The sequence below is a fragment of the Talaromyces stipitatus genome, genomic scaffold, assembly GCF_000003125.1.
Source record: "Talaromyces stipitatus ATCC 10500 scf_1105507295523 genomic scaffold, whole genome shotgun sequence".
NCBI lineage: Eukaryota > Fungi > Ascomycota > Eurotiomycetes > Eurotiales > Trichocomaceae > Talaromyces > Talaromyces stipitatus.
The window spans coordinates 2,496,015-2,520,937 of NW_002990113.1; the positions used below are offsets into that span (position 1 = coordinate 2,496,015).

General features: G+C 44.1%; 8 protein-coding genes across 10 annotated transcripts, besides 3 other annotated features; 7 read left to right on the forward strand and 1 right to left on the reverse strand.

Moving 5' to 3' along the window:
* Window positions 1-712: 712 nt before the first annotated feature.
* On the reverse strand, window positions 713-1,583 carry TSTA_068480 (centromeric histone H3 htr12, putative; the record flags this gene model as incomplete). The annotated part of the gene is made up of 5 exons (XM_002340769.1): window positions 713-828; window positions 885-1,070; window positions 1,125-1,318; window positions 1,494-1,497; window positions 1,520-1,583. The coding sequence occupies 5 exons, from the start codon at window positions 1,581-1,583 to the stop codon at window positions 713-715; spliced, it is 564 nt and encodes a 187-aa protein (XP_002340810.1).
* A 1,842-nt stretch (window positions 1,584-3,425) lies between these two features.
* Window positions 3,426-4,205, forward strand: TSTA_068490 (uncharacterized protein; the record flags this gene model as incomplete). The annotated part of the gene is made up of 2 exons (XM_002340770.1): window positions 3,426-3,577; window positions 3,599-4,205. The coding sequence occupies 2 exons, from the start codon at window positions 3,426-3,428 to the stop codon at window positions 4,203-4,205; spliced, it is 759 nt and encodes a 252-aa protein (XP_002340811.1).
* Window positions 3,471-4,181: a mobile genetic element.
* Window positions 4,181-4,855: a mobile genetic element.
* Window positions 4,697-5,422, forward strand: TSTA_068500 (uncharacterized protein; the record flags this gene model as incomplete). Its single annotated transcript, XM_002340771.1, has 3 exons — window positions 4,697-5,011; window positions 5,124-5,208; window positions 5,307-5,422. 3 exons carry the CDS (start codon window positions 4,697-4,699, stop codon window positions 5,420-5,422), a joined length of 516 nt encoding a protein of 171 aa, XP_002340812.1.
* Window positions 5,423-10,260: 4,838 nt separating this feature from the next.
* On the forward strand, window positions 10,261-11,868 carry TSTA_068510 (C6 transcription factor SndA, putative). 3 transcript variants are annotated; one of them, XM_002340772.1, is made up of 4 exons: window positions 10,261-10,779; window positions 10,884-11,235; window positions 11,304-11,417; window positions 11,471-11,868. In XM_002340772.1, exons 1-3 carry the CDS (start codon window positions 10,381-10,383, stop codon window positions 11,315-11,317), a joined length of 765 nt encoding a protein of 254 aa, XP_002340813.1. In that variant the 5' UTR covers window positions 10,261-10,380; the 3' UTR covers window positions 11,318-11,417; window positions 11,471-11,868. The 3 variants fall into 3 exon arrangements, with proteins under 3 accessions (XP_002340813.1, XP_002340814.1, XP_002340815.1); XM_002340773.1 differs by having other exon boundaries at window positions 11,304-11,868; XM_002340774.1 differs by having other exon boundaries at window positions 10,884-11,868.
* A 461-nt stretch (window positions 11,869-12,329) lies between these two features.
* On the forward strand, window positions 12,330-15,154 carry TSTA_068520 (C6 transcription factor, putative; the record flags this gene model as incomplete). Its single annotated transcript, XM_002340775.1, has 5 exons — window positions 12,330-12,430; window positions 12,507-13,256; window positions 13,321-13,755; window positions 13,815-14,724; window positions 14,787-15,154. The coding sequence occupies 5 exons, from the start codon at window positions 12,330-12,332 to the stop codon at window positions 14,829-14,831; spliced, it is 2,241 nt and encodes a 746-aa protein (XP_002340816.1). The 3' UTR covers window positions 14,832-15,154.
* Window positions 15,155-15,238: 84 nt separating this feature from the next.
* TSTA_068530 (NRPS-like enzyme, putative) lies at window positions 15,239-18,677 on the forward strand. Its single transcript, XM_002340776.1, has 2 exons — window positions 15,239-16,881; window positions 16,903-18,677. Exons 1-2 carry the CDS (start codon window positions 15,462-15,464, stop codon window positions 18,600-18,602), a joined length of 3,120 nt encoding a protein of 1,039 aa, XP_002340817.1. The 5' UTR covers window positions 15,239-15,461; the 3' UTR covers window positions 18,603-18,677.
* A 418-nt stretch (window positions 18,678-19,095) lies between these two features.
* On the forward strand, window positions 19,096-22,679 carry TSTA_068540 (DNA damage repair protein Mus42, putative; the record flags this gene model as incomplete). The annotated part of the gene is made up of 2 exons (XM_002340777.1): window positions 19,096-19,150; window positions 19,234-22,679. The coding sequence occupies 2 exons, from the start codon at window positions 19,096-19,098 to the stop codon at window positions 22,677-22,679; spliced, it is 3,501 nt and encodes a 1,166-aa protein (XP_002340818.1).
* A 457-nt stretch (window positions 22,680-23,136) lies between these two features.
* On the forward strand, window positions 23,137-24,765 carry TSTA_068550 (FKBP-type peptidyl-prolyl isomerase, putative; the record flags this gene model as incomplete). The annotated part of the gene is made up of 4 exons (XM_002340778.1): window positions 23,137-23,229; window positions 23,300-23,719; window positions 23,775-24,498; window positions 24,560-24,765. The coding sequence occupies 4 exons, from the start codon at window positions 23,137-23,139 to the stop codon at window positions 24,763-24,765; spliced, it is 1,443 nt and encodes a 480-aa protein (XP_002340819.1).
* Window positions 23,896-23,954: a microsatellite.
* Window positions 24,766-24,923: the final 158 nt, after the last annotated feature.

Genomic DNA, 24,923 nt, shown 5'->3' on the forward strand with positions numbered 1-24,923 from the left:
ATGTTCGAGAGCTTAGCTTTGGCGGCTACCTTGGCCGTCACGCGTCGAATTGACGCATCCAAACAAAACGAGAGCGACGCATCACATAAGTTTAAAAGAGTCACAGACCACAATCTTGGAAAGAAGATCTATCGCAGCCGATCTAAGATCTCGAATGCGCGCCAACTTCCAGGTATATATCACGATCCAATGATCAAGCTAGAGAATCTCCGCTCTGCCGTTGCATTAGAAGCAAGAACGGTCTTGATTTACCCTGAGAGGACACGAGCCCCCAAACCACTACGCTGCTCGAAATAGAGACGACTACGATTAGTGGAGCAGTTTGATAGGCGGCAACTCCGACGAGGCGTATGTGTTTCTCAGACCCCGACTACTAGGACATACGTAGAAGCATAGAGCTACTAGCATGATATGATTGATTTCTCTATTTCCCAGCTGATATAAATATACCAAGGTGACCCCTCGATCATTCATTCTATGCGATTGGTCCTCCCAACTTTTATAATGCCACGAATGTTTCGACGCCGGCCACCAGTTTCGCGCGTCAATCCAGGTACGGCGGACTAAATCTAGAAAAAGTGACAAAATTCAAAAATACCAATTTTTACGATCTGTTACATCGGGCCAAATACTAATTTCTTACTTCCACGAACCCCTAAAAATTTATTAGGGTTTTCGTCAACTATATTGAGGCGATTCATTGAAGCGACCATTATATTTCGTCCTGGAATGAGGATCTATTCATGATCTTCCTCAATCGCTCCACCAGCCTCATATCTCTAGGCTGGATAGTTACTCGGTGAGCATGAATAGCTACCAAATTTGTCACTAATACATAATTAGTATGTCGATATTGATGTTAAGCTCCAAGTAGTTCGACTTACTCTCAAATTCCTTCACGAGAAAAGCCTCGCAGGCCTCTTGTAATGCTTGAATCGCCAATGCTTGGAATCTTATTTGATTGGTCGTTATGTTTTGGGTGATCTCTCTAACCAAGCGTTGGAAGGGGAGCTTGGGTATCACTAATTCGATTGACTTTTGATAACGACGAATTTCTTGCAGAGCGTTTGCTAATATAATTCTTAGTTAAATGAAGCAATCATATGAAATGTTCATTGACATACTTGCCCACTTGAGATGATATTTCTTAGGAGCTGGGGGATGCTGTGTAACTGTTTTTCCTTTCGGGAGGGATTTTCTTGCTGGGAGAACAGTTTTAGCTTTCCCCCCTTTACTAATCTTGCGAGCGATAATTTTTGTCCGTGCTATTGTAAAATGAGGTGATTTTTTGTAGTGATTGAAACTCGATATGGCAAGCCTGGCGAGATGAGGTGAGAAGGGAGTATAACAAGAAAGATTTCTTATGGGGAGGAAATGAGATTAGCTAGAAAAATACCTTCAAGATGAGGTCAAACGAATCAAACGAATCAAACTAGGAAATATAAACAAATACTAATATAGTCTTCTCATATAAATTCTCGTATCAAACTTACCTCACTTATTCAATCTTTATTCAAACCTACTCCCAGATTTAAGTCACCTCCACCTCCATCTCCTAGTTTATCTCTCACTTCCTCATCCATCTCTCCTATCTCCAAGGCAGCTCACCTCCTCATACAATACCTATTCCCCCTTGAATCAAATCCTTCTTCCAGACAAGCTTTCACCAACAATGAATCCTGCCTTAAATTATAAGTGCTTAGAATCACTCCTTAATCTTTATATAGAATTACCGATACTAATGAGGCAATACTTTGAAGCAACTCCCTGCAAACGTGGCCCAGTGCCAGGATCAACCATCGGTCGAAAGAGAAAGGCATCTGAGGAACTATCCAACAATCCACATACTGTGAAAGGGAGACAGCGCAAAGAATCCCTTGAACAGAAAGGACAGGTTTGGATTAAGTTTGAGCATATCAAACGCAATGAAAACTAAGTATGGAATAGAGTGAAGAGGAAAGACCTTCTCACGAAGGAAGAATATCAAGAGGCCAGCACTCTTGATAAAACAAGACTTGAGAAAGCGTTCAAAAATGAATTCCTGCATAATCGGTATGACCTTCCTATATCATTTAATGAGGCAATATATTGAAACAATATCACTAATTTTGCACTTAGATATCTGAATAGGGCAGGAACTCGATGGTTTATGGAGCACCACGCATTGGAGTTAGATCCTCAGAATGACTAGGAAATCGTCCATGAGGAAAACAATGACCAAATGGATATGGACAATAATCTTCAAAATAAATTTAAGATGATCCAGGAAGCTGAGGCTCTTATTCGAATTGCTCAAGCAAATTCCATTAATCCTAACCATTTGCTCTCAACAATTTTGGTCTTGCGATCTGTTTTTACAAAGGTACTTAAAACATACCTACCAACCTCCATCCATCAAAAGACATTCCACGGTCTCAATGTGGCCAATTTCTAGTGATTCAATCAGCACACTAGCGTATCGCACTTGGTTCATGCATTGGTTAAAGATTGCAAAAATAGCTTTTAGAAAAGTGGCTTTAATCAGAACTCAATCTCCCGCCTCTCTCCCACATGGATACTTCACAGCTTCTAAGAGATCGATAATCATTGCACTTATCTCATCAGATTCAAAATGGTATGACTTACCTGGGCCAGCGGATTGGTGGCCAGAGTCATATAACTTTGAGAAATATGGTTGGGATGTGAATATTGGAAAGCGAGCTAGCTACAAACAAGCAGTCAAATTCTTCACAGAATACTACCCAACAATCAAAGTTCCTAGGAAATTTCATTTCATGAACTGGAGTGCTATGGAATTTTGTGTATCAGATGATTAGGAAGAATCAAATAGATTACTTCAAATGATCGCTTCATTAAGATTACTCTTTTTGTACAGTCTAATTACCTAAGCAGCGCTAACTTAACTAACGTAATCCACAAGCGAGCTGGCCACCCGTGTATTCCATACATTTGAAATGATCATTGTTTATCACCTCTACATCTCAGCAAAGTTATATATATAGTATGTATCAAATTGACTCATACAAATGAGAATGTCAAGTATATTGAGTATTCTAAGTTTGAACTCATTCTGATAGATATTTGTAAAAATTACCAAATTTCGATTGTTACTTATTGTAATATATACTTTTTCTGGAATTACTCGGTATATATTGACTTACATACTTTTTCAAATTTACTGATTAATTGCTTAACACAAGCATTCAATTCTGTGAATGCTTAAAGTAGTGTACGTATATGACTTTGTCGAGATACAGAGATGATAAACAATGATCATTTGTATGGAATACACGGGTGGCCAGCTCGCTTGTGGATTACGTTAGTTAACTAACGTAATCGGTAAGCGAAGCGACAATGTAACCGAGCCGACAGTTTCTTTCCGAACGCGTACTCAATATTGATTCCATACTATTCAACGCGTCAACATGCCACCAATTCGCAATAAAAACGAAAAGAATTTAGCAGAGCAAGAGGGGCGGATCTTGTTAGCTATTTCCGACTTAAAAAATGGAAAAATCTCAAGTGTGTATCAAGCTGCAATCATTTACAATATTCCTCGGACGACGCTATATGACAGGTTAAACGGAATTCAACAAAGATCTATAATACGTGCCAATGGACATAAATTGTCTCAATTTGAAGAGGAATCACTTGTCAAATGGGTACTCGATCTAGATAAACGTGGATTACCCCCTCGGCACTCTCTTGTACGAGAGATGGCTAATTACCTTCTTTCACAACGTGGAAATCAACAGGTTGGAGAGAAATGGGTCTATAATCTCATTCAACGTCGCCCAGAGATTGAATCAAAATTTTCACGGAAATATAATTACGAGCGTGCTAAATGCGAAGATCCGAAGTTAATCCAAGAATATTTTGATCGCGTACGAGAGGTTATATCAAAGTACGGAATCTTACTAGAAGATATCTACAATTTTGATGAGACTGGCTTTGCTATGGGACTCTGTGCAACCGCAAAGGTTATTACTGGAAGCGATCGATATGCTCGGCCAAAGCTATTACAGCCTGGAAATCGAGAATGGGTGACTGCAATTGAGGTAATTAATTCAACTGGATGGGCCCTGCCTTCATATATCATTTTCAAGGCAAAGAAATATACTTGGTTAGGCTGGTTTGAGGATCTTCCTGATGACTGGAGAATCAATATCAGTGATAATGGTGGACTACAGATAAGATTGGGTTAGAATGGCTTAAAACCCATTTTATTCCTCTTACTAATGGCCGTGCAATGGGAAATTATCGCATGTTAATTCTTGATGGCCATGGAAGTCATTTGACTGCTGAATTTGACCGTACATGCACTGAGAATAATATTATTCCAGTCTGTATGCCTCCTCATTCTTCACATCTTTTACAGCCTCTTGATGTTGGCTGTTTTGCTGTTTTAAAGCGACATTATGGACAGCTTGTTGAGCAGCAAATGAGGCTTGGATTTAATCATATTGATAAACTTGACTTTCTTACTGCATTCCCAAAGGCTCGTACGATGGCATATAAAGCCCAAACTGTTCGGAATAGCTTTACAGTAACTGGATTAGTACCATTCAATCCAGATTGAGTTTATCAACAGCTTACTGTTCGATTGAAGACTCCAACACCCCCTCCAAGTCGATCAAGTGATACACAATCATCCTGCTTGCAAATCTCTCAAAACCCACGTTAATTTAAGCGCCAAATGACTACAATGAAAAAGAGAATAAGCCGGCATACAAGAAGTTCATCTGAAGCTATTGGTGAAGTGTTTACACGGGCATCAAAGGCTTATGAGATGAGTATTAATGAGCTTACAATTACCCAGAAGGAACTCCATGATCTACGGGCTGCATATGAGAAGGAGAAGCAAAAACGTCAAAAATCTAAAAAACAAATATCCCATGATCAAGGAATTACCAGAGAGGAAGCTCAGGCACTTTTACAAGGTCAGGTTGAGGCATCTCAAGCTGTTACCACTGCTCCGGCCGAGCCTGAGCTCCCAGTCTCTCATCCACCAGTACGTCGCCAATTTCGGTGTAGTGAGTGTAATATTCTCGGGCATAGAAGACCTCAATGCCCTAATCTTACTAGTAATTAATTTTTTGTGTATAATTATAATTTTGGTTTAGAAATTGAGATTTGAATTCAATATTGCGTACGCGTTCGGAGAGAAACTGTCGGCTCGCTTACATTGTCGCTTCGCTTACCGATTATGTTAGTTAGTTAACCACTAGATAGTTAACTCACTAACTGATCATTAATTTTTATCCACCAGAAAATCCAAGCAATTCCTTTAAATAATTTTACATCAGCTTACACCATGCCAGCAGGACAACCATTAAGTGATATTGACCAATACCAACAAGAAATATCTACTGTTCATCCTAACACAATTCGACGGCGTCTCAAACAATGGGGTATTCTTTAGAAACCCACGCATGCTGATTCTGAAGAGCTAGAGAGAAAGGTCAAGGAATTATATTTTAAATATGGTTTACATGATAAGGATATTATACGTTCACTAGAAAAGGATAGTTATATCTCCTTCCAGTCTGACCGCACTTCGATGCCGGCTTGGCCTTCAACGTCGAGTAATCAACCCAGAGGATATTCGGAATACAGACAATAGTGTCAGGGAGGCAGTTCAAAAGGAACTTGATAGTGGGCGTATTGAGGGTTATGGACGAGGTTATCTCTACCGATATTTTCGAGCTCAGGGCTGTAATATAGCACGGTAAGTTTCTATTTATAGTATATGGGCTATTGTTAATCGTTTAACAGCGACCGACTATTTAATATTATTCATAAACTTGATCCAGATGGTATTCAGCGTCGAAAAAATGATGTTTACCGGTGTCGAGGGGAATATATAGTCCCAGGCCCAAATTACATATGGTCTATAGATGACCATGATAAGTTATCTTTTTGGGGCTTTCAAATTTATGCTGGAATTGATGCCTTCTCTCAATATATTACCACGTTCTATGTTGGGATCAGCAATCGCACCCAGATTAGTATTTTACGACAATTTCTTGAAGTGCTTCAGGATACAGGAATTCAGCCTCGCTATATACAGTCTAATAAGGATAGTAAAACAGTGTCAGCTGCAGCATAATTTTGGTAAGTAATTGTCAGCTTATGGGAATGTTGATTGTTGATGGTCAGCTGCGGTCAATAAACAGTGATTAGATATCATCTACCCTTCCATTCATTTATTATATGCTTTATCATCTCATTTGAGCTAATATATTCTAGATCTTGATCAGTATTTACCTCCAGATACATTAAGCTGGTGTCAACAAAAACTACAATCGCAGGGGTTTCAAAAGATAAAACTTGAGGACTTCAGCAATAATAGGGAACATATCCATTTTAATACATACTTATATCTCCAGGATCAGATTGATCTACATATAACTGCTCAAGTCGAACCCAAGCTTTCTGAATGTAAGAAGCCAACTCAGGAGGACCTACACCTACAACAGGATCTAGAAGAGGTTGCTTCAGATTTAGTGAGCCAGCCTTGGTTTTCAAGGTAATTTTATATGTCAAAATGAAGCAATTAAATGAGGTGATCTTTTAAGAAGATTCATCTAAATCATTCTAGACCAATATGATATCATGAAACAAAAGACAAAGTAATATTGTTTAAATGAATGACCTCAACATATACAAAAAGTTCATAAATCATAGAAAATGCTTTTTAGGGAAATATTTACCATGCCGTCTACAGGTGTTAGACGCTGGTCCGTTATCTGCTGGATTTGATTCCTTCGGTGGTGATTCCCTCGGTGGTGATTCCTCTGCTGGATTTGATTCTTCCACTGGTCCAGCCTCAATTTTCACATGGCTCTCTGCCGGTGATGGTTTTGATTTCTCTATCTTTTGCTTCATCATTTTCTTCAATTGCTCAAACATGGCCGTAATTTCTATATTCTCATCATCAACATCACTAGGGTCACTAGAGATGCTGATTATCTCGTTGTCTCGTTCAGTATGCATACTTTCTAGTATTTGTTAGCGATTGGGCGAGAGCTTTTCTCTCTTGATGATAGGAGATGCTTTCTCTTTCTTGACGATAGGAATATCACTAGTTTCTTGTTGCATTTGGATCTTTTGGGAGTAGATGCTGGCAATAAGGAAATTGTTGGAGCACGTCTTCATTTCATCATATTTGCTGGCGGTTGTCCAACTGGCGGTTCAAAAAGATTATCATCTAGCTATGTATTGAGATCCTGATTGTCGTCGGTAATATTATCCAAAACTTCATCGGTGATGTCGTCTGTACTTGTATCGTTGGCATGTAATTGAGGATATTTTCTAAAACAAATGAACAACTTATAATAGCATTCATTGCTACCTCGTTTCTTTAACCCATCTACCTCCAAATCTCGAATCATACCTTCGATCCCGTCTTCAAGTATGGTATCTGATAAGAATGATGCCTTCTCTTTAGTTACTGACGATGCTAGTCGGGGAGTTAATAGTCGTTTTCATTCCTTTAGCTCTATCGAACTGCATGCAAGATCATTGATAAGTTGATCAGTTTTGTTAATCATGAACACTTCATTTTCGAAGAGAGAGACGCGGAATGAAACTTAGAAGTAGTTTTAGTTAGCAAAGTAATATACTGTATAATTGTCATTAACATACTAATACATTCCCATTTGCCATTAAAATAGGGCGCATCCAGATCCTTTGGCTGCTAAAGTTCGATAGCAAGTCTGTAATATTGTGTTGTAGTATTTGTCGAGTCCTTTCCTTTTAATTTGGGCATTGATCCTATTACCCTGCTCTGACAAGGACTTTTTTGCGGCAAGTATAGATCTTTGTCGATGTTCCCTGCTTTCAGAAGCATAGGCATTAAATATAGTAGTAGTATTAGATGATTGTGGTGGATTTGGGTTCGCTTGACCACACCATGGACAGGCCTGCATTTTTATATATTCTGTTGCATGGTCGAAGCCACCTTTTCGGGGCATTTGGGTGTCCTCCACGGCCTGTTCATTTTGGGATACCCAGAGGGTTTAGAAGAAGAATGAATACACGGAGTAAAATAATCTTGTGTGCGATATATAATTTAGTGCTACCTGTGAACCTTAAGCCCGCTAAGTTACAAAATTATCGCCTCATTGGATTGCTTCATTTCTCTGCCCATTTAACTCTCAAATGCTAAGAAAAGCATAGAAATGTTATTGACTTTTTGACAGTAAGGTCTATAATTTGGCTCGATTATTATTTTGTCCCTCCTCTAGCGACGTCAACATCATTACTCTGGCGATGGGATGGTATGGTTAGAGCTTTTTAGATTGCACCGTGTATATGTTGTTTATATGGTTTGCCTAGCTTATTACTATAATAAATCAATATCTTATATCTCTCTTTCTTCCTCATTTCTTCCACAAAATGTCCTTTCATCTTAAAGAACTCTAACGACAAGACTAAATCTTCTGCATATATCCTTAGTCGTCTCCAAGCGGCGAGCTAGGAGAAGCTACAGTACAGTAATACTTAAGAAATTTATCGAGGTTAAGCGTAAGAAGGGCACTTATCAGACACTTAAGAGAGAATTATCGTCGCCAATCAGCTAGACTGAGCAAGGTCTGTGGACTAAAGGCCAATGTATAAAGGGACTCCTTTTACTCTTTCTCTCAAAAATTTTCTCTTCCATAGAAAATCTTTCCATCTTAAAGGATTCTACCACTACTGCTACTGCTGCCACTGCTGCCACTGCTTTGCAGCTTCTGCTATTACTAATATCTATCGCCACTGCCGCTGTCATCGTTAAGATGCCTTTTGGAAAGATTTTTGGTGGTCCAACTAGCTTCTTCCACGCGATACTGCTATTTTTAACACTCTATCCAACAACAGAGCTCAATAGGACGATTAACTGTTCATAGAATTCTCGAACCTCTGCTTGGTGCCAAGAGCCCTCTTACTTTCCGGTGTATTTTTGCTCGCTTCAAGTATAGCTTCCAGAAACCAGTCACAATATCTATATACCAGCTCCGGTATACAATATAGATTTTGATTTACGGTTGCTTGAAGGGGGTTGGGAAATTCATTACTTTACTATAAATCAAATCTCTACTCTTTTCTTTCTTTCTGTTCCACATTTCCACTGTTATGGGCTGAGCTTAGTATCAAAGTTCGAGACAAAGCCCTCACTGCCCCTAGGTGCAGAAGGATGTGGTATCCCTGATTAATCAATATCCTCATCGCCTACAACCTAGCAGAAAATGAAGCGATATTATATGATGAAAGTGACCAATCACATACCTATATGTAGTACAAAGTCACATAGTCTAGGCGGTGAAAAAAGCGGTGAGTGATAAAACCAATCAAAATGCATGCGTGGGTGTTGTGAAAATTACAGAAAATACCAAAAATCAATTTTGTCACTTTTTCCAGATTTAGTCCGCTGTACCAGGTCAGACCAAGGCGGGAAAAGCTAGCAAGTGGCGGCATATGGATGATATCAATCTGACCCGTTGTTAAGAAAATAAAGCTTGTCTTTTTTGGACCGTCTGTGTGGCTCCAAACCTGCTCCAAGACAGCAACTCCTTTTTAAGTCCACTACGATGTATTGGGGCACGGGGAATTTGGAGGTTACCGGATATCTTTGGAGGCACCCTGTCAGCAAATAATACTCGACATCTGATAGGGTTCAGAGAGATCCACGACTCCGTCACCCGAACGGCACTCGCCGCCTTTACCAAGGGATCAACGCCGTTCATCCCTCTTGACCGTAAAGCGTTTTGTGACTAAGGGCCTACAGATATGAGATGTGCGCAAGGAAAATTCATCACCATCCATCATCATTGTTCACTGCAGCTGAGGTTGGCTTCGAAGGAACGAAATATGGGCCGGTTAGGGAGCCTATCACAGTTTGTGCCTTGACGGATAATACATCCGGCTCGTTAAAGGTCTTAACACTCGCCCATAATCTCGATGAGTCTGACTAGTTTTCCTTTCCAGGTAAGTCAGGTCGCGCCAAGAGTTTTTAGCAGGACCCTTTCTGGGGGCCTTTCAATGAATCGGACTTCGCTAACTCCTGGTTCTTGCTTCAAAGGATTTCGTCGCATCTGGTTTGTCGGGACTCGGATCCGGCCTCATCTTCGTCCCAACAGGGAAGACTCGCTGAAGCCACTTCCAGCCAGTCAGTCTGGTCGAGCTACACACGAACCGTGACATCCTTTGTTTGCGCTCCTGTTCCCCACAGCACGCTGCAGCCATCACTGGCTCTAGATTTTAACCGTCCTGATGTTTCTTTTTATGTTGTGACAAAATACATGCAAGCAGTGTATCTACCATACACTTTTCTCTTGAGGTTGTCCTATACTGTATGGACCAGGCAAACGTTAAAAGGCCCTCAGTCGGAGGCCTATGTGCTGTACCCTGCTCTTCAGATCTCGTCCGACTTCCCTGAGGTGGGATACGTGGAAATCACCTACCGTCGAATCGGGTATCTGCTCTATTTCTATAGAATCAAGCCTGACCTGCCTTGAATATTCCCCATTCGCCTTCGTGAAGGTTGGTGTCCGTGACGGCGATAAACAACACGTCGCCGGCCAAAACTACAATACCCGCCAAACTTTCAGACTCCAGTTCCAGTCAAAGACAGCCATGGATAACCATCCGGATCGAATGAGGGGATACCGCCTGATTGCCCCCCGCCATGTCGATGTACAAAAGCCACCAACACCACAATCGCCAAATGCTGACGAAGGAAAGACGAAGCGCGCATCAATGGCTTGCCTAGAGTGCAAAAAGAGGCGAACAAAGGTACGCGCTATCCAACCCTTGTTCTTTTCTCGAAAATCTGGATCCAGACAACAACAATAGTGCGTGTGACCTGTAGCTAACCGTATGAGTAATTACTCTTGCAGTGCAGCACCGGCAACCCTTGCACCGAATGCCATAATCATCAGCGGGAATGTGTATACGACATCAATGCCGACAAACGCCGCAAAGAACACGTTATAAGTACCAAGCAGCAGCTGGAAAATACAGAAGAGGCCCTGCGTTACTATCGTACATTTCTGGAGGACATCCTGGCTTCTATGCGCTTGGGTAGCAGAAGTCATGTGGAACAATTAGTTCAGGTGGTTCAGAATACAGTCCGAAATCCCGACCCCGACGACAGGAGTGGTTATACCACAATAAGGGAGACCATATTTTCAATCCTCAGCGAGTTTGAAGATGCCGAAGGGAGTGAGGAAGCTTCGGATGTTGATCAAAGTAAGATTCCTCGTGAATAAGGATACGTTGCGCGTGTGCTTCAAGCCACCAGACTAAGAATGCTATAGACATGACTGATTAGTCACAAAATCCGGTTTTCATGACGCGGCGATACATGTGCTAGCCCTAGTGGCTGGTATGGGTCTTTCCTCTATACATGACCGATACACATTTCGATTGTGGTGAGTCGATCTTTACCGTCGTCGGTTTGAAGTGTATCCGAATTATCAGGCAGACGAGTCAGGGACCGGACTTGCCGACGAATCCGCGCCGTCAGGAGAGAAAGCGATAGTGCTGAGCGTGGATCTAAGATTGATTTACATGCTGCACAAAGCGCTCGCACTGATCGGGGAGGTCAATGTTGGGAACCAGGCCCAGCTCTCAAAGGGGGATGATTGTTTGGTCTCATATGTTTTTGGATTTTTCTGGGTTTCTCTTATATATAGATATATATTCATCAACAGCATGGCATCATCTTCAGCGATATATCCGATTTGTTCCATATTGCTTCCTGTCTTCTTCTCTTTCTTTTCCTTGGGCCATGTCATATTGCAAGCAGAATGTACTATTGTGGTGAATAGAATAGTGGGAGTACGGCCTCCTTATAACAACGCAAGCTTCGCCATCTTTTGGCTGTTCTTCTACAAACTTATGTGCTTCCAGCGCTACCTACTACCGGTCTTTTGCCTACCTAGGTAACCTATTAACTAGGTATCTGTTCGTCAACTAAAGTTATACGCTCGGAGTTCTGTCCGAGATTATATCTTTCGGGTGTTGAGACGAAAAAGACAAAAAGGAAGTAGCGATTCTTTTCTGCAGGGTAGTCTGGGGACACATAGATTTGTTTCAATATCAAAGAATGGAAGCCATCGACTGAATCCAGGATCTTCGGGTACGGTACTAGTAACTACTTCCTCTTTGAGACCGCGGGGAGTTCCCCGCTTCACGCCTCCCCAGAAAAGCTTCCCAAAAGTTAACAGCGAACTCAAAAATAACTGAGTCACATACTGTATCCACGTTCGTCCAAGCCTCACCATCCCCTCAAAGCACAGTTCATACACACTAAGACGGTTCGTCTCACGTCTTCGGATGCGATGCAAGACAATAATAAACTCGCCGGCCAGAAACGCAAGGCTTCTGAGACCTTGACTGCTGAACGCCGGAAAATAACCCGAGCTTGTGACTCCTGCAAACTGTGTGTACCAACCCCGCACGAATTTCTCTGTCGCGAGCCTTTTAATAGCAATTTAAAATTCTGACATTGATTCTAGGAAGAAGACAAGATGCTCCGGCACGCTACCGTGTCATCGTTGCACCAAGCTGTCAAGAACATGCCAATATAACGCAACATACACCAGAGGAACTCCGCCGTCTCCACTGCCCGCTCCGGGGTCTACACATCGCCAGGATGCTGTACGACGCTCGACACCTTCAGTGCGGTCGTCGATCCATACAGGTCCGGTGTCTCCCAAATCATCGCTCGCAACGTCAAGTCCGACGGGATCCCATTTCCGTCGAAGTTCACATTCACTCGCTGTCTTGTCGCCAAGGAGCAGCTCTCCTGAACCAGAGGCCACAGACCTGGAAGGCAATTATCTGGGGCCATCTTCCGGTATCTCTTTTCTTTCAAGGAGCTGGAGGCGATTGAAACAAGATAATATATCCACAACACCACGACTTCCTGAGAATGAGCGCTCGAAGAATACCCCTGTTCTGTTATTTGGTGATCGACCCTTTTCCGATAAAGCGGACTGGTCTAGTCTAGAATTGCCACCGAAGGATCGCGCTATTAGATTGCTGGATACGTATTTTGACTTTTCGATTGTGACATACCGTTTCCTTCATCGGGGAAATGTAATGGCTTTATTGGACACGATATACGAGAAGAACATTCTGCCCTCGAATCCTCCGCCTAGTCACTCAGCGGCAAAAGTGGGCGTGATCTACATGATTTTTGCAGTGGGGATGCTTGGTGAGGAGCGGAGGATTGGGAACGATGAGATACATCCGGAAAGTGAGAGGTGCGTATAGACTCCTGTATCTATGTCAAATCACCGTAATCGACACTAAATGCGAGATCTTTAGCGAGCGATGGTATGCTGCAGCGCGACATATGATGTCAATTGAAACCGGGCCTCCAGCTTTGGAAACCATCCAGGTGCGTTTGGGAATTTGTCTGTTCCTGTTATCGTCTTCAAGGGCAAATCAGTGTTGGTACATGTTTGGGACCACCATGCAACTGGTCACGGCCCTCGGATTGCATAGGAGACGGCTGTCCAAGACAACTCGCGGAGGGCCTGCATATGTTGAGCAGGAGCTGCGCAAACGTATCTTTTGGAGTGCCTACACATTGGACAAGTACCTGAGCGTCATGTTTGGGCGACCACGACTATTGGATGACGAAGACATCGACCAGGATTTTCCGGACGAGGTGAACGATGAAGATATGTTTTTGGAAAAGCCACCGCGGATACAAGATGCCATGGATGGCATGATGATTGCTTCAATTTTACATTTTAGGTTAGAAGACTTGCTTCGTATGCCTTTACCTTCGCTTATTGCTGACGATTATAACTTAGGCTTGGACTTCTCATGGGAGAGATATCTCGGAGAGTATATCCAACAAAGGCAGTATCTACAGTGGCACCTTACGAAGCGGCCATTGAACTGGTCGCGGAATTACAAGAATGGAAGCAAAGTGTACATCCTTTGTTCGGAAGCGTCCGAGCCTCCAGTCTGATTCCACCTCTTTGCCGACAAAGTCACGTTCTGCAGTTTGCATATGACCACGCCATGATACATGCGACTCGGCTATTTATTCTCAATGATTTCACCGACTTGACGCGACGCCCATTAGTCCCTCTTGACTTGGTTACAACCCATGTGCAGAACTGCATCAATGCAGTCAGAGATGTGCTGCAGCGTGTAGATGCCTTGGCTGATCAGGGGTCTATGTTGGAGTCGTGGTGGTTTACACATTATATCTGCTTCTGTGCTATTCTCGTGGCTTACATATATACCATCCAGCAACACCAGTCATCGACCTCCGATCCGATAACACCAAGTACTTCCAGCATGACGGACGACGTGCAGGATTTGTTCAGTCTTGCAGAAAGATGTCAAATTCACTTAGCAAAGGCTACCCGTAAAAATTGTCCGAGTCGCAGATACGGTATCATTTTGGAGGAACTAAGGCTCGAAGTACACAGGCAGCTTTCAATAGCAACAATAAACAATATAAATCCGTCACAACCACAAATGACCGAAGTCAACACAATCCAACAAGGTCTACAGCTAGACAAGCCATATCAGACCGACACAAATTTTGAACAGCCGACTGTAAATACGAACCCAGACTTGGACGGATATCCCTATTTAGGCAACTCAGCTATTCCGGGCATGGAAGGCCCCGACCTCCTTGGAGGCGATGACTTTGGACTTTTGAACAGTCTAGATGGATCTGTTTGGTGGACACAGTTGGACTCATGGGTATGTCACTGCCCTTGTTCTCTTTTGCGCGTCCTTGGCTGTACTCTTAACAATTTTCACAGGCCTACTCTAGTCTCAATAATGACTCTTCGGAATTCAACTTCTGAACTCTCAATATATGATTTCCCAACGACTTACGCTATGCCGAGATACGAAACGTGAGTTCTGCACAACCGTATTTACATTTTCCAGTTAGTAAGATACCCAAGATCAACGAATAGTTACTGATATACTATTCCTGTAATTTCCTCCAAATACATTTTTATCAATTTCAAAGCTGAATATGAAATCGTAACGCACTGATGAGCGTCAGGACCCAGGACATACCTATCGATAGGATATGGATAGCGATGATGATTCTCAACCGATAATCCAGTCTCTTGTACCAAACACGCCTTATATTCATAGATAATTAAAGAAGGATGCATAATGATAGGGGACATATCAATAACGGGCCTTGGGGGAAACTACCAGGAAAAATATCCGCCTCCGTTTCGTTAGGGTTTCCGCTCGGATTTGCACAAACTTAACTATCACCGCAAAGCGCACTTTAATCCTCTTTAGACTGGAGACCAACTAGGTGTGGAAATACATACACTTATGCTAGGTATACTTTTCCATCTATCATGATGCTTTTCCGAGCTGTGGAAGACCGGGTGATGCATCTATATAATGGATGTCATCCTGGGTACTCACCTGCCAATTTTCTTACATACATGAACGGAAATTGACTATCCATGACCATTTCACACATCATGACAGCTATCGTACAAACTACACCTTCGGACATGTTTCAATGGAAACAGTCCAGTACCACCCAGCATATCGAAACAGTGGCAATTGAATCCCCCAAATCGCAAACCATAGATGGCCTCATTCGACATCGCGCAAAACTGCTTGGGGATACCCCCTTGGTATTCTACCCCCATACTGGTATTGAATATGTCGGCTATAGCATGAGGCAACTTGATATCTTCGCCTTCAGGGTAGCACAGAAACTTGCCTTGAGACTTCCTCCTCGAACCTCATCCTCAGAAAAGCCCATCGTGGTATCACTATTAGGACCCTCTAACCTCAACTACCTCGTCACGTTCTGGGCGCTATCAAAGCTGGGCCATTCAGTTCTTTTTCTGTCGACACGAATCTCTCTAGATGCCTATGCATCGCTCCTTGAAAGGACAGAGTCAGAACATATTGTCATTGCTCAGGAATTCCAGGATACGGCCAAGGAGTTGACGAAACGACTACCGGGTCTACAAATCAACTACATTGCTACGGATGATTGGTACAACTTTCCAATCGAGGACGTCAACATTGATACGAATTTGACATCTAACTTGGATCCAGCCCAAGAAACGGCATACGTCTCCTGGATTATTCATTCAAGCGGATCAACAGGGTTACCCAAGCCGATTTTCCAGACTCATAAAGCTGCTCTTGGGAACTATGCCCAGAATATGAATATGAGAGGTTTCATTACGCTTCCTTTGTATCATAACTATGGGATAAGCTGTTTGCATCGATCAGTCTATTCTTGCAAAAGCATTCACTTGTACAGCTCATCTTTACCACTTGCTCGACAATATTTGCTCAGAACAATGCAGGCGAATGACTTTGAGATCTTTTACAGCGTCCCTTACACTCTGAAACTGCTGTCCGAGGTAGATGAAGGTATTCAGAGTCTCCGAAAGTGCAAAGTCGTTTTGTTCAGCGGCTCTCCATGCCCAGACTCTCTTGGTGATCGACTAGTTACCAACGGTGTACATCTCGTCAGTCAGCATGGTTCAACGGAAACGGGTCAGTTGATGACTTCGGATCGACCACGAGAGGATAAGTTGTGGAATTATCTCCGTCCGGGAGAGGCAGTCAAACCATTCCTACGGTTTGAGGAAAGGAGTCCTGGCCTGTATGAGGCTGTTGTTTTGGACGGTTGGCCTTCCAAAGTGCTATCCAATAGGCCTGACGGTTCTTATGCGACCAAAGATCTGTTCATGAAACACCCCGAAATGGAGGCGTATAAGTATTTTGCTCGTCTTGATGATACCATCGTTCTGATGAATGGTGAAAAAGTGATCCCACTAGCCCTTGAAGGATCAGTGAGACAGGATCCGTTAGTTGCGGAAGTTCTTGTTTTCGGCGCACAAAAGGCTAGAATCGGTATGATTGTTATACTTACAGAAGCTGGTGCAGCCCTCTCAAGAGATCAAGTTATCGAACAAATTTGGTCTAGGATTGGACAAGCACAGAGTGAGATGCCAGCCTTTGGACAGCTGTCACGCAATATGGTTGTGCTTCTTCCTCCAAATACTCAATATCCACGGACGGACAAAGGCACGGTTATAAGGCAAGCAGCTTATCGACAATTTGCCGACCTGATTGAGAATGCATACGATGACAAACAGTCCACGGTGGAGCTCGAGACATTACCAGAGCCAGAGTTGAGGCGGTTTCTGGAAGAGCAACTCCGAGATATTTTACCAGCAAAGTCACAGCAGCTTTTGAGTGAGGATGCTGATTTCTTCAACATTGGCATGGATTCACTGCAGGCTACGCAACTACGCTCAATTATCAGTCGCTGCATTGATACCGGTGGGAAAGAACTTGGTCTGAACGTAGCCTTCGACCACCCTACCATCAAATTGCTAGCCCAGCACCTGATATCATTGAGATCCGGCTTCTCGGACAAGCATGGTTCTGTTGAGGATGCTATGCGGACCTTGATTGAGAAATACTCTGTTTTCCAACCGCACATACCGTTACCCAATGGTCTCGAGGGACGTTACATTGTCATAACTGGTACATCTGGATCACTTGGTTCCCATACAGCTGCAAACCTGGCACTCCAATCAGATGTTCGCATTATCTACTGCTTGATCAGAGCTGGATCTACCATGGAGGCTTATGAACGCCTGGCCAAATCGTTGCGCGAGAGACGTCTCTATGACAGTCTTTCAGACACGGCACGTAGCAAATTGGTGGCTCTCCCAGTGAACCTATCTGATCCAAGATTGGGATTCGATGAGCATACATACAATTTGATTACGTCTCAGATAACAGACTTGATTCATTGCGCCTGGTCTGTCAACTTCAATTGGCAACTGGCCAGTTTTGAGAAAGACAATATTGCCGGCGTTAAGAACCTCATTGATCTCTGTCTGAAGTCACAACGACCTACGCCAGCCTCGTTCAATTTCTGCTCTTCTATTAGTGCCATTGTTAACACAGCCGAAAACGAGATTCCAGAAGCTCTACCCAATAGCTTGAGCTATGCTCAAGAAATGGGTTATGCACAGTCAAAGCTTGTCGCAGAACACATCTGTCAGAAGGCAGCTGAGCAGACGGGCCTCCGAGCACGTGTGCTTCGAATCGGTCAGGTCATCGGCGACACACAGCATGGTATTTGGAATACGACCGAAGCAATTCCGCTAATGATACAATCAGCAACTACTATCGGGGCGCTGCCACGCCTCAACGAAATACACCGCTGGCTGCCTGCCGACACCGTTGCGCAAACTATAATAGATCATTCTTTCTCGACCTACAATTCTGGCATTCTCAACATTGTCAATCATAACAGCTTTCATTGGACGCACGATCTTATTCATTTCCTACACCAGGCAGGTCTACAATTTACAGAGTTGGAAACAAGCAAGTGGCTTGAGAAATTGCGTGCATCAAATCCTGACCCAGCTATCAACCCACCTATCAAATTGATTGAGTTTTGGACGACCAAGTATGGTTCTGGCGAAGGATCGAGAAAATCATTTGTGTGGCGTACTGAGTTGGCTAGACGCTATTCGAAGACGTTGAACGAGACGAAGGGCTTGGGCCAGAATGATGTGACTAAGATGGTGCAGTTTTTCAAGACTGTCTGGTGATTGAATGATTCGTATAGATGCTTCTCGATTCTTTCCCGAGGAGAAGAGAGATAATAGGATCGGTTCGACTTTGCTAAAAGTAAAGGGTATGTAGGACGTATCGCTGTTCTAATGAAAAGCAGCATTTTCCCATGTATATTTTATTAGGGTACGGACGGTCACCTGGTTGGCCTTAAAGGCCATTTTGGGGAGGGGTATGCCTAAATTTAGGCTCTAAGTTAGGCTATTTGATTAGTGGCTTGAAAAGGCCCGTGAGCCCTATAAATTAGGTAGGCTATAGGGTTATGCTAGCGTCAGGCATCAAGGCATCAATAGGCGGCAGCTTATCAATTAAACTTGCACGTGACCTCGTGTTGCGCGTCATATCGCCACACGTCATACTTGCCGATAAGTGAGAATAAAACCTATCATCCTCATCCCATCTGCATCTTTGAATACGACCGATCATCTCCTCTTATTTATCGGCCGAGGACAAGTATGTATTTGCGCAAATATGGGTTCTAGGCTTCAGGCCAATTCTGAGCTAGTTCGCAAAAGAATCCAGAGTCGTAAGTGTACTCGCCGAATGTGATTTGAGTTTTTATTTCTGGACGTTCGTAGCAAGCTAACGATTAGTTGCTACTACGGATAGATACGTTTGATGACGATAATGGAGACGAATATGAAGCATCAGTGTTCGGAGGCTTTGATGATTACTTTCGGCGCAAGAAGTTGAAGCTACAGAATCGCGATGCGCACATTCGCGCAAACTCCGCAAATAATCCCCCAATCTTTCGTGGTGTCGTAGCTCATGTAAATGGCTATACACAACCTTCTCTAAACGATTTACATCAACTGATTGTCAGCCATGGCGGGGGTTTCCTACAGTATCTCGACGGCAAGACGAGCGCCACCCACATTATCGCGAGTTCCTTGACGCCAAAGAAACGCGAGGAGTTTCGCAAATACCGTATTGTGAAACCGGCTTGGGTCGTAGATAGTGTTAAGGCGGGTCGGCTACTTCCATGGGATAACTACCGTGTGGTCGACGAAGGCGCTTCGCAAAAGGTACTGAGGTTTGAAACCGGCACCTTGCAGACTCAGACCAACGATCTCGAGCGAACTTACAAAGATCAGACAGGAAACAGTTGGTATAATTCGCAGTTCAGAGATGCAACCCAAGATCTGCAAAAGGAGACCTCTAAGGGGTCGCCGTCAAAGGAGAAAACTGATATTATGTCGAGTATCCCCAACTCCAATGCAGACACCGACTATGGGGACTTTCCATCCCTAGTATCTCCGGAAACAACCAAGGAATCACCTGCGGGAAGAGATTCTATGGCCACCAGGAATGATTCAAGTATTGCTTTTGAGGAACATGAAAAGAGTAATCAAGAAACTACAGAGGATGGTGTCCAGAATTTGACCAAGGTTCAACTTGCGCGAGAGACTATTCCTGTGAAACCTGGTATGAGTTCGGAAGAGTACAATGCGTTGCTCTTGTCTGATCCACGTATGAAAAAGTCGAGTGTGGTCAACCCTGACTTCTTGCACCAATATTATCGAGAATCACGACTTCACCATTTGTCGACATGGAAGGCTGAGCTCAAAGCGAAACTTCAGGCAATTACGCAGGAAAAAAGTGATTCGAATAAGAATATCAAACGGCGTGTACCAGGAACACGAAGATATATTCTTCATGTTGACTTTGATAGCTTCTTTGCCGCCGTGTCAATTAAAAAGCACCACCCGGAATTAGTCGACAAACCTGTTGCAATCGCTCATGGCACTGGCAGTGGCTCTGAAATTGCTAGTTGTAACTATCCAGCTCGTGCATTCGGAATCAAGAATGGAATGTGGATGAAAGGAGCGCTAGACCAATGTCCCGACCTCGAGGTTCTGCCTTATGATTTCCCTGCCTATGAAGAAGCTAGCCGTCAATTCTACGAGTGTATACTCGCCGTGGACGGGATCGTACAGAGCGTCAGTATCGACGAAGCACTCGTCGATATCACTACGCAATGCCTGCAAGCTGGTGGATCTGACGGTCGTGGCATCTCCGAAGGCTCGATATACCGGGAACAAGCTAAAGCAGATGAAATTGCGAAGTCCTTAAGAGGCGCAATCAAATATAAGACTGGATGTGCAGTTTCTGTGGGGATCGGGGGTAACATCTTACAGGCAAAGGTTGCATTGCGCAAAGCCAAACCTGCCGGACAATTTCAGCTCAAGCCTGATGAAGTCTTGGATTTCATAGGAAATTTGACTGTGCAAGACCTTCCAGGTGTGGCTTACAGCTTGGGCGGCAAATTAGAAGAAATCGGAGTCAAGTTTGTCAAGGATATGCGTGACCTATCTCGCGAGAAGCTGGTCTCTCACCTCGGCCCCAAAACTGGCGCCAAACTTTGGGACTATGCACGAGGCATTGACAAGACCGAGGTAGGAGTGCAGACCATGCGGAAGTCTGTATCTGCCGAGATAAACTGGGGCATTCGATTTGTCAATCAGAATCAGGCTGAAGAATTCGTACAAAGTCTCTCCGAAGAGCTTCATCGTCGTTTAGTTGAGAACCTGGTGAAAGGAAAACAACTCACGATACGCGTCATGAGACGTTCAGCTGATGCACCATTGGAACCTGTCAAACATCTTGGGCATGGAAAATGCGACGTATTCAATAAGAGTGTATTACTCGGTGTCGCAGCTAATGCAAGCGATATCATTGGGAAAGAAGCAATTGCAATGCTACGGAGCTTTGGATTCAACCCCGGCGACCTGCGAGGTTTAGGAGTTCAAATGACAAAACTGGAACCCGCGAAATCGACAAGCGGCGGTGGTCTTGAAAGTAGCCAGCGCCAATTGAACTTCAAAGCCTCACCGGTCGCTAAGAGAGCAATCAATATGGCCGATCCCGATTTGATCGAAAGCCCTCATAAAGGCGATGGAGCCAGTATCGACGCAGTCAATACGCTTGATAATCGGCCTACATTTGACAGCTCACTGAAACCTCTGAACGTTCTAGGGACACAATTCATCATGCCAACTCAACCGGATCCGAAAGTGGTAGCAGAACTACCGGCAGACATTCGATCTATGCTGGTGCGCAAACCCAAAGAGCCTCGAGAGACCTCCCCTTGTCCGGCTCCAAGACAACGAGTTTCTACCGGTGAAAATCTTCCCTTGCCATCACAAATCGATCCGGATATTCTGAAGGCATTGCCAGAGGACATTCAATCAGAAATTCTAGGCTACTATGGCCAACCATCAAGTGGTATAAAGCCTGCGTCTCCCCAATTTCAACCCCAATCCCCACCTCCACCGTCGCGTCCTGTACGTGCAGCACCTTTCCTCAAAAGACCGACGACTCCAATTAAGAAGCGCCGCGGCCGACCACCTAAGTCTTTGGTCAATGCTTCAAAGCCTGCTGCTCGCTCAGGTCTAATGCAATCAAACTTTGACTTCGGCCGAACACGTACTGAACCAGAGACGATCGAGCAATCTTTGCCGGCTCAAGATACCGAGACAGTGTCTGAAATATCAGAAGATTTTCTAGCTGCTCTTCCCGAGGATATTCGAGCAGAAGTATTAGAAGAGCATCGACAACAGCGTATGCGCCAGCGGTCAAATCTCGTCGCACCGGTTTATCGTAGGACGGTAGCCTCTAGACCAACCACGCCAGCTGAGTCATCTACTGCAGTAGCTACTGAGAAACGGATCCAGTTATCACCTCGCGCGGACCGGCCGACGTTTACCTCTAAGAAATTGTCAACGTTACCTGACTTACGTGAAGCAATCACTGCTTGGTACTCCGCTTTTTCTAGAGAGGCACCCTTCGTTGCGGACGTGGAAGCATTGGCACTCTACCTCAAGCGTGTCGTCCTCGAGGAACGAGATCTTGAGAAGGCTGTCTCGGTCGCTGACTGGCTGGCATGGTTAATCAGGAATGATGAAGATGCAATGGACCGAATTGCCACAATTATTGATCACTCCCAAAGCTCGCAAGCAGAAACCACCTGGGACGAGGCCTTGAATATTGTACAACGTAGTGTCACTGCTGCGGTCGAGGAGAGGGGATTGCCTCCTCCCAAGTTTTCTGCATGATTTTGGTTGTGATTACTATTACACAGTGAATGATCTATGATTTGTACATATATCCATGCATATATGAATATGACATATACTTGTATAGGCAAACCTTTACATTTGTCAAGCTCAAGATGGATACCGAAGAAACTCAGGGTTAGGGTAACTAATATGGCCATGTGCAACAAGCTGTGATTGGCTGTATCTCGAATCATTTTATGGGTCTTCCCATGGATACCTGAGTGGGTCCTGAGGAAGAAAAAGTTGAGCTTTCCCAAGCAATGATGGTGGTGACCGCCTTTATCTCCGCTCACATTTGTTGACCAGCCTAAAAACTTTTTTTTAGTCTATCTGGATTGTCTCCAATTCATTTTCTCCTCACGTTCTTTTTTCCTTTCCTCCTCTGATTTCTCTTTTTCTCACCTTCATTCTTTAATACATTTAAGAGGAAGTAGTAGATATCTCATACTTCATAATGTCTGGAGTTCAGCCTGTTGGTCTTTATACCATCCAGGTCCCACCTGGTGGTATTATGGTGCCTGCATTACCTCATGGTGCAGTTGCTATGGTAAGTTGAGATAAAGGCTGGTCATGATTATTGTGGTATTGTTCATTAAACTAACAATCAATTGTTAAAGTTCCGTGTTAGCATGGCAGCTATTGATCCTGACGCTGAACCTGAATATGAAGACGACGCTGCTGCAAGCAAGCCAGCACGTTCCACCCTCAAGATTGTCCACATGCCTGACGACCTGGATTTTGATGACGAGGATGATGAGGACTGGGAAGATCACGGCAGCGAAGAAGATTCTGATGACGAGGAAATCAACGGTGGCCCAAGTGACAAGGCGAAGGCCAAGAAACGCCAGGCAGAAGCAGCTCTCATGGACCTTGATGCCGAAGACGAGGACGATGAGGACAACACCGATTTCAAAGCTGCTCTTTCACAACTCATTAAGGGCAAGGGCCCTGCCACCGGTGATGAGGATGAGGATGATGATGACGAGGAGGGCCTTGAGCTCGAGGAGACTGTTGTGTGCACTCTAGATACTGAGAGGGTAAGCACATATGATATATATGATTCGTGTAAAGCCTTGACTGATCCAATGGTAGCAATACCAACAACCCCTTGACATCACCATTGCCGGTGATGAGCGCGTTCTTTTCAAGGTTACTGGCACACACACTGTCTACTTGACTGGTAACTTTGTCCTTCCAGCCGAAGAAGGACATCACCATGATGATGAGGAGGAGGACGACGACGACGATGAAGAGGATGACGATGATTATGACCTCTCGCCTGACGAGGATGAGTTGGATGGCATGGATTTCCTTCTCAACGGAGACGAGGAGAGCGACGACCTTGACGACTTGGAGGATCCCCGCATTACCGAGATTGATTCCGAGAAAGAAGAGGCAGAGAAAGCCCCAAAGTTGGTGACCAAGGGGAAGAACAAGCGTGCTGCTGAGGATGAGGCCGCGCTTGACGATCTCATTGCCAAGGAGTCTGCATCAAAGGGCGACAGCAAGAAGCAACAGAAGAAGTTGAAGAAGAACAACGGTGATGCAGTTCCAGTTGAGTCGAAGAAGGATGCAAAGGAGGCGCCTGCTGCTAAGGCAGACAAGAAGGTTCAGTTCGCCAAAAACTTAGAGCAGGGTCCAACTCCTTCCTCCAACCAGAAACCTGCTGAGAAGTCGACTGGCACATTGGGCGTCAAGGAGGTCCAGGGTGTCAAGATTGACGACAAAAAACTGGGAAAGGGACCCGCTGCTAAGTCTGGAAACACCGTTGCTATGCGATACATTGGAAAACTCGAGGACGGAAAGGTCTTTGACTGTAAGTTCATTAATTCAAGATGCATAAAAGCAGATGGACTAACTAACCTGGTTCCGAACAGCCAACAAGAAAGGCAAGCCCTTCACATTCAAGCTCGGCAAGGGCGAAGTTATCAAGGGCTGGGATATTGGTATCGCTGGCATGACCGCCGGTGGCGAGCGCCGTATCACCATTCCCTCCCATCTTGCTTATGGCAAGAAGGCTCTCCCTGGCATCCCCGCAAACTCGAAGCTCATCTTCGACGTCAAATTGCTCGAAATCAAATAGACTATTTTCTGAAGTCTATTGTGTGTCTCTATTAGTGGTTCTCTTTTTCCTATCATGTCTTTCGACTCATCATTTGAAGTCTGCTTATGTGACATAGCGTCTTCTCCAGTGTCCGAACATACGAGATGTTTTGTATTTGTGAAGAACTCTGTTGCATT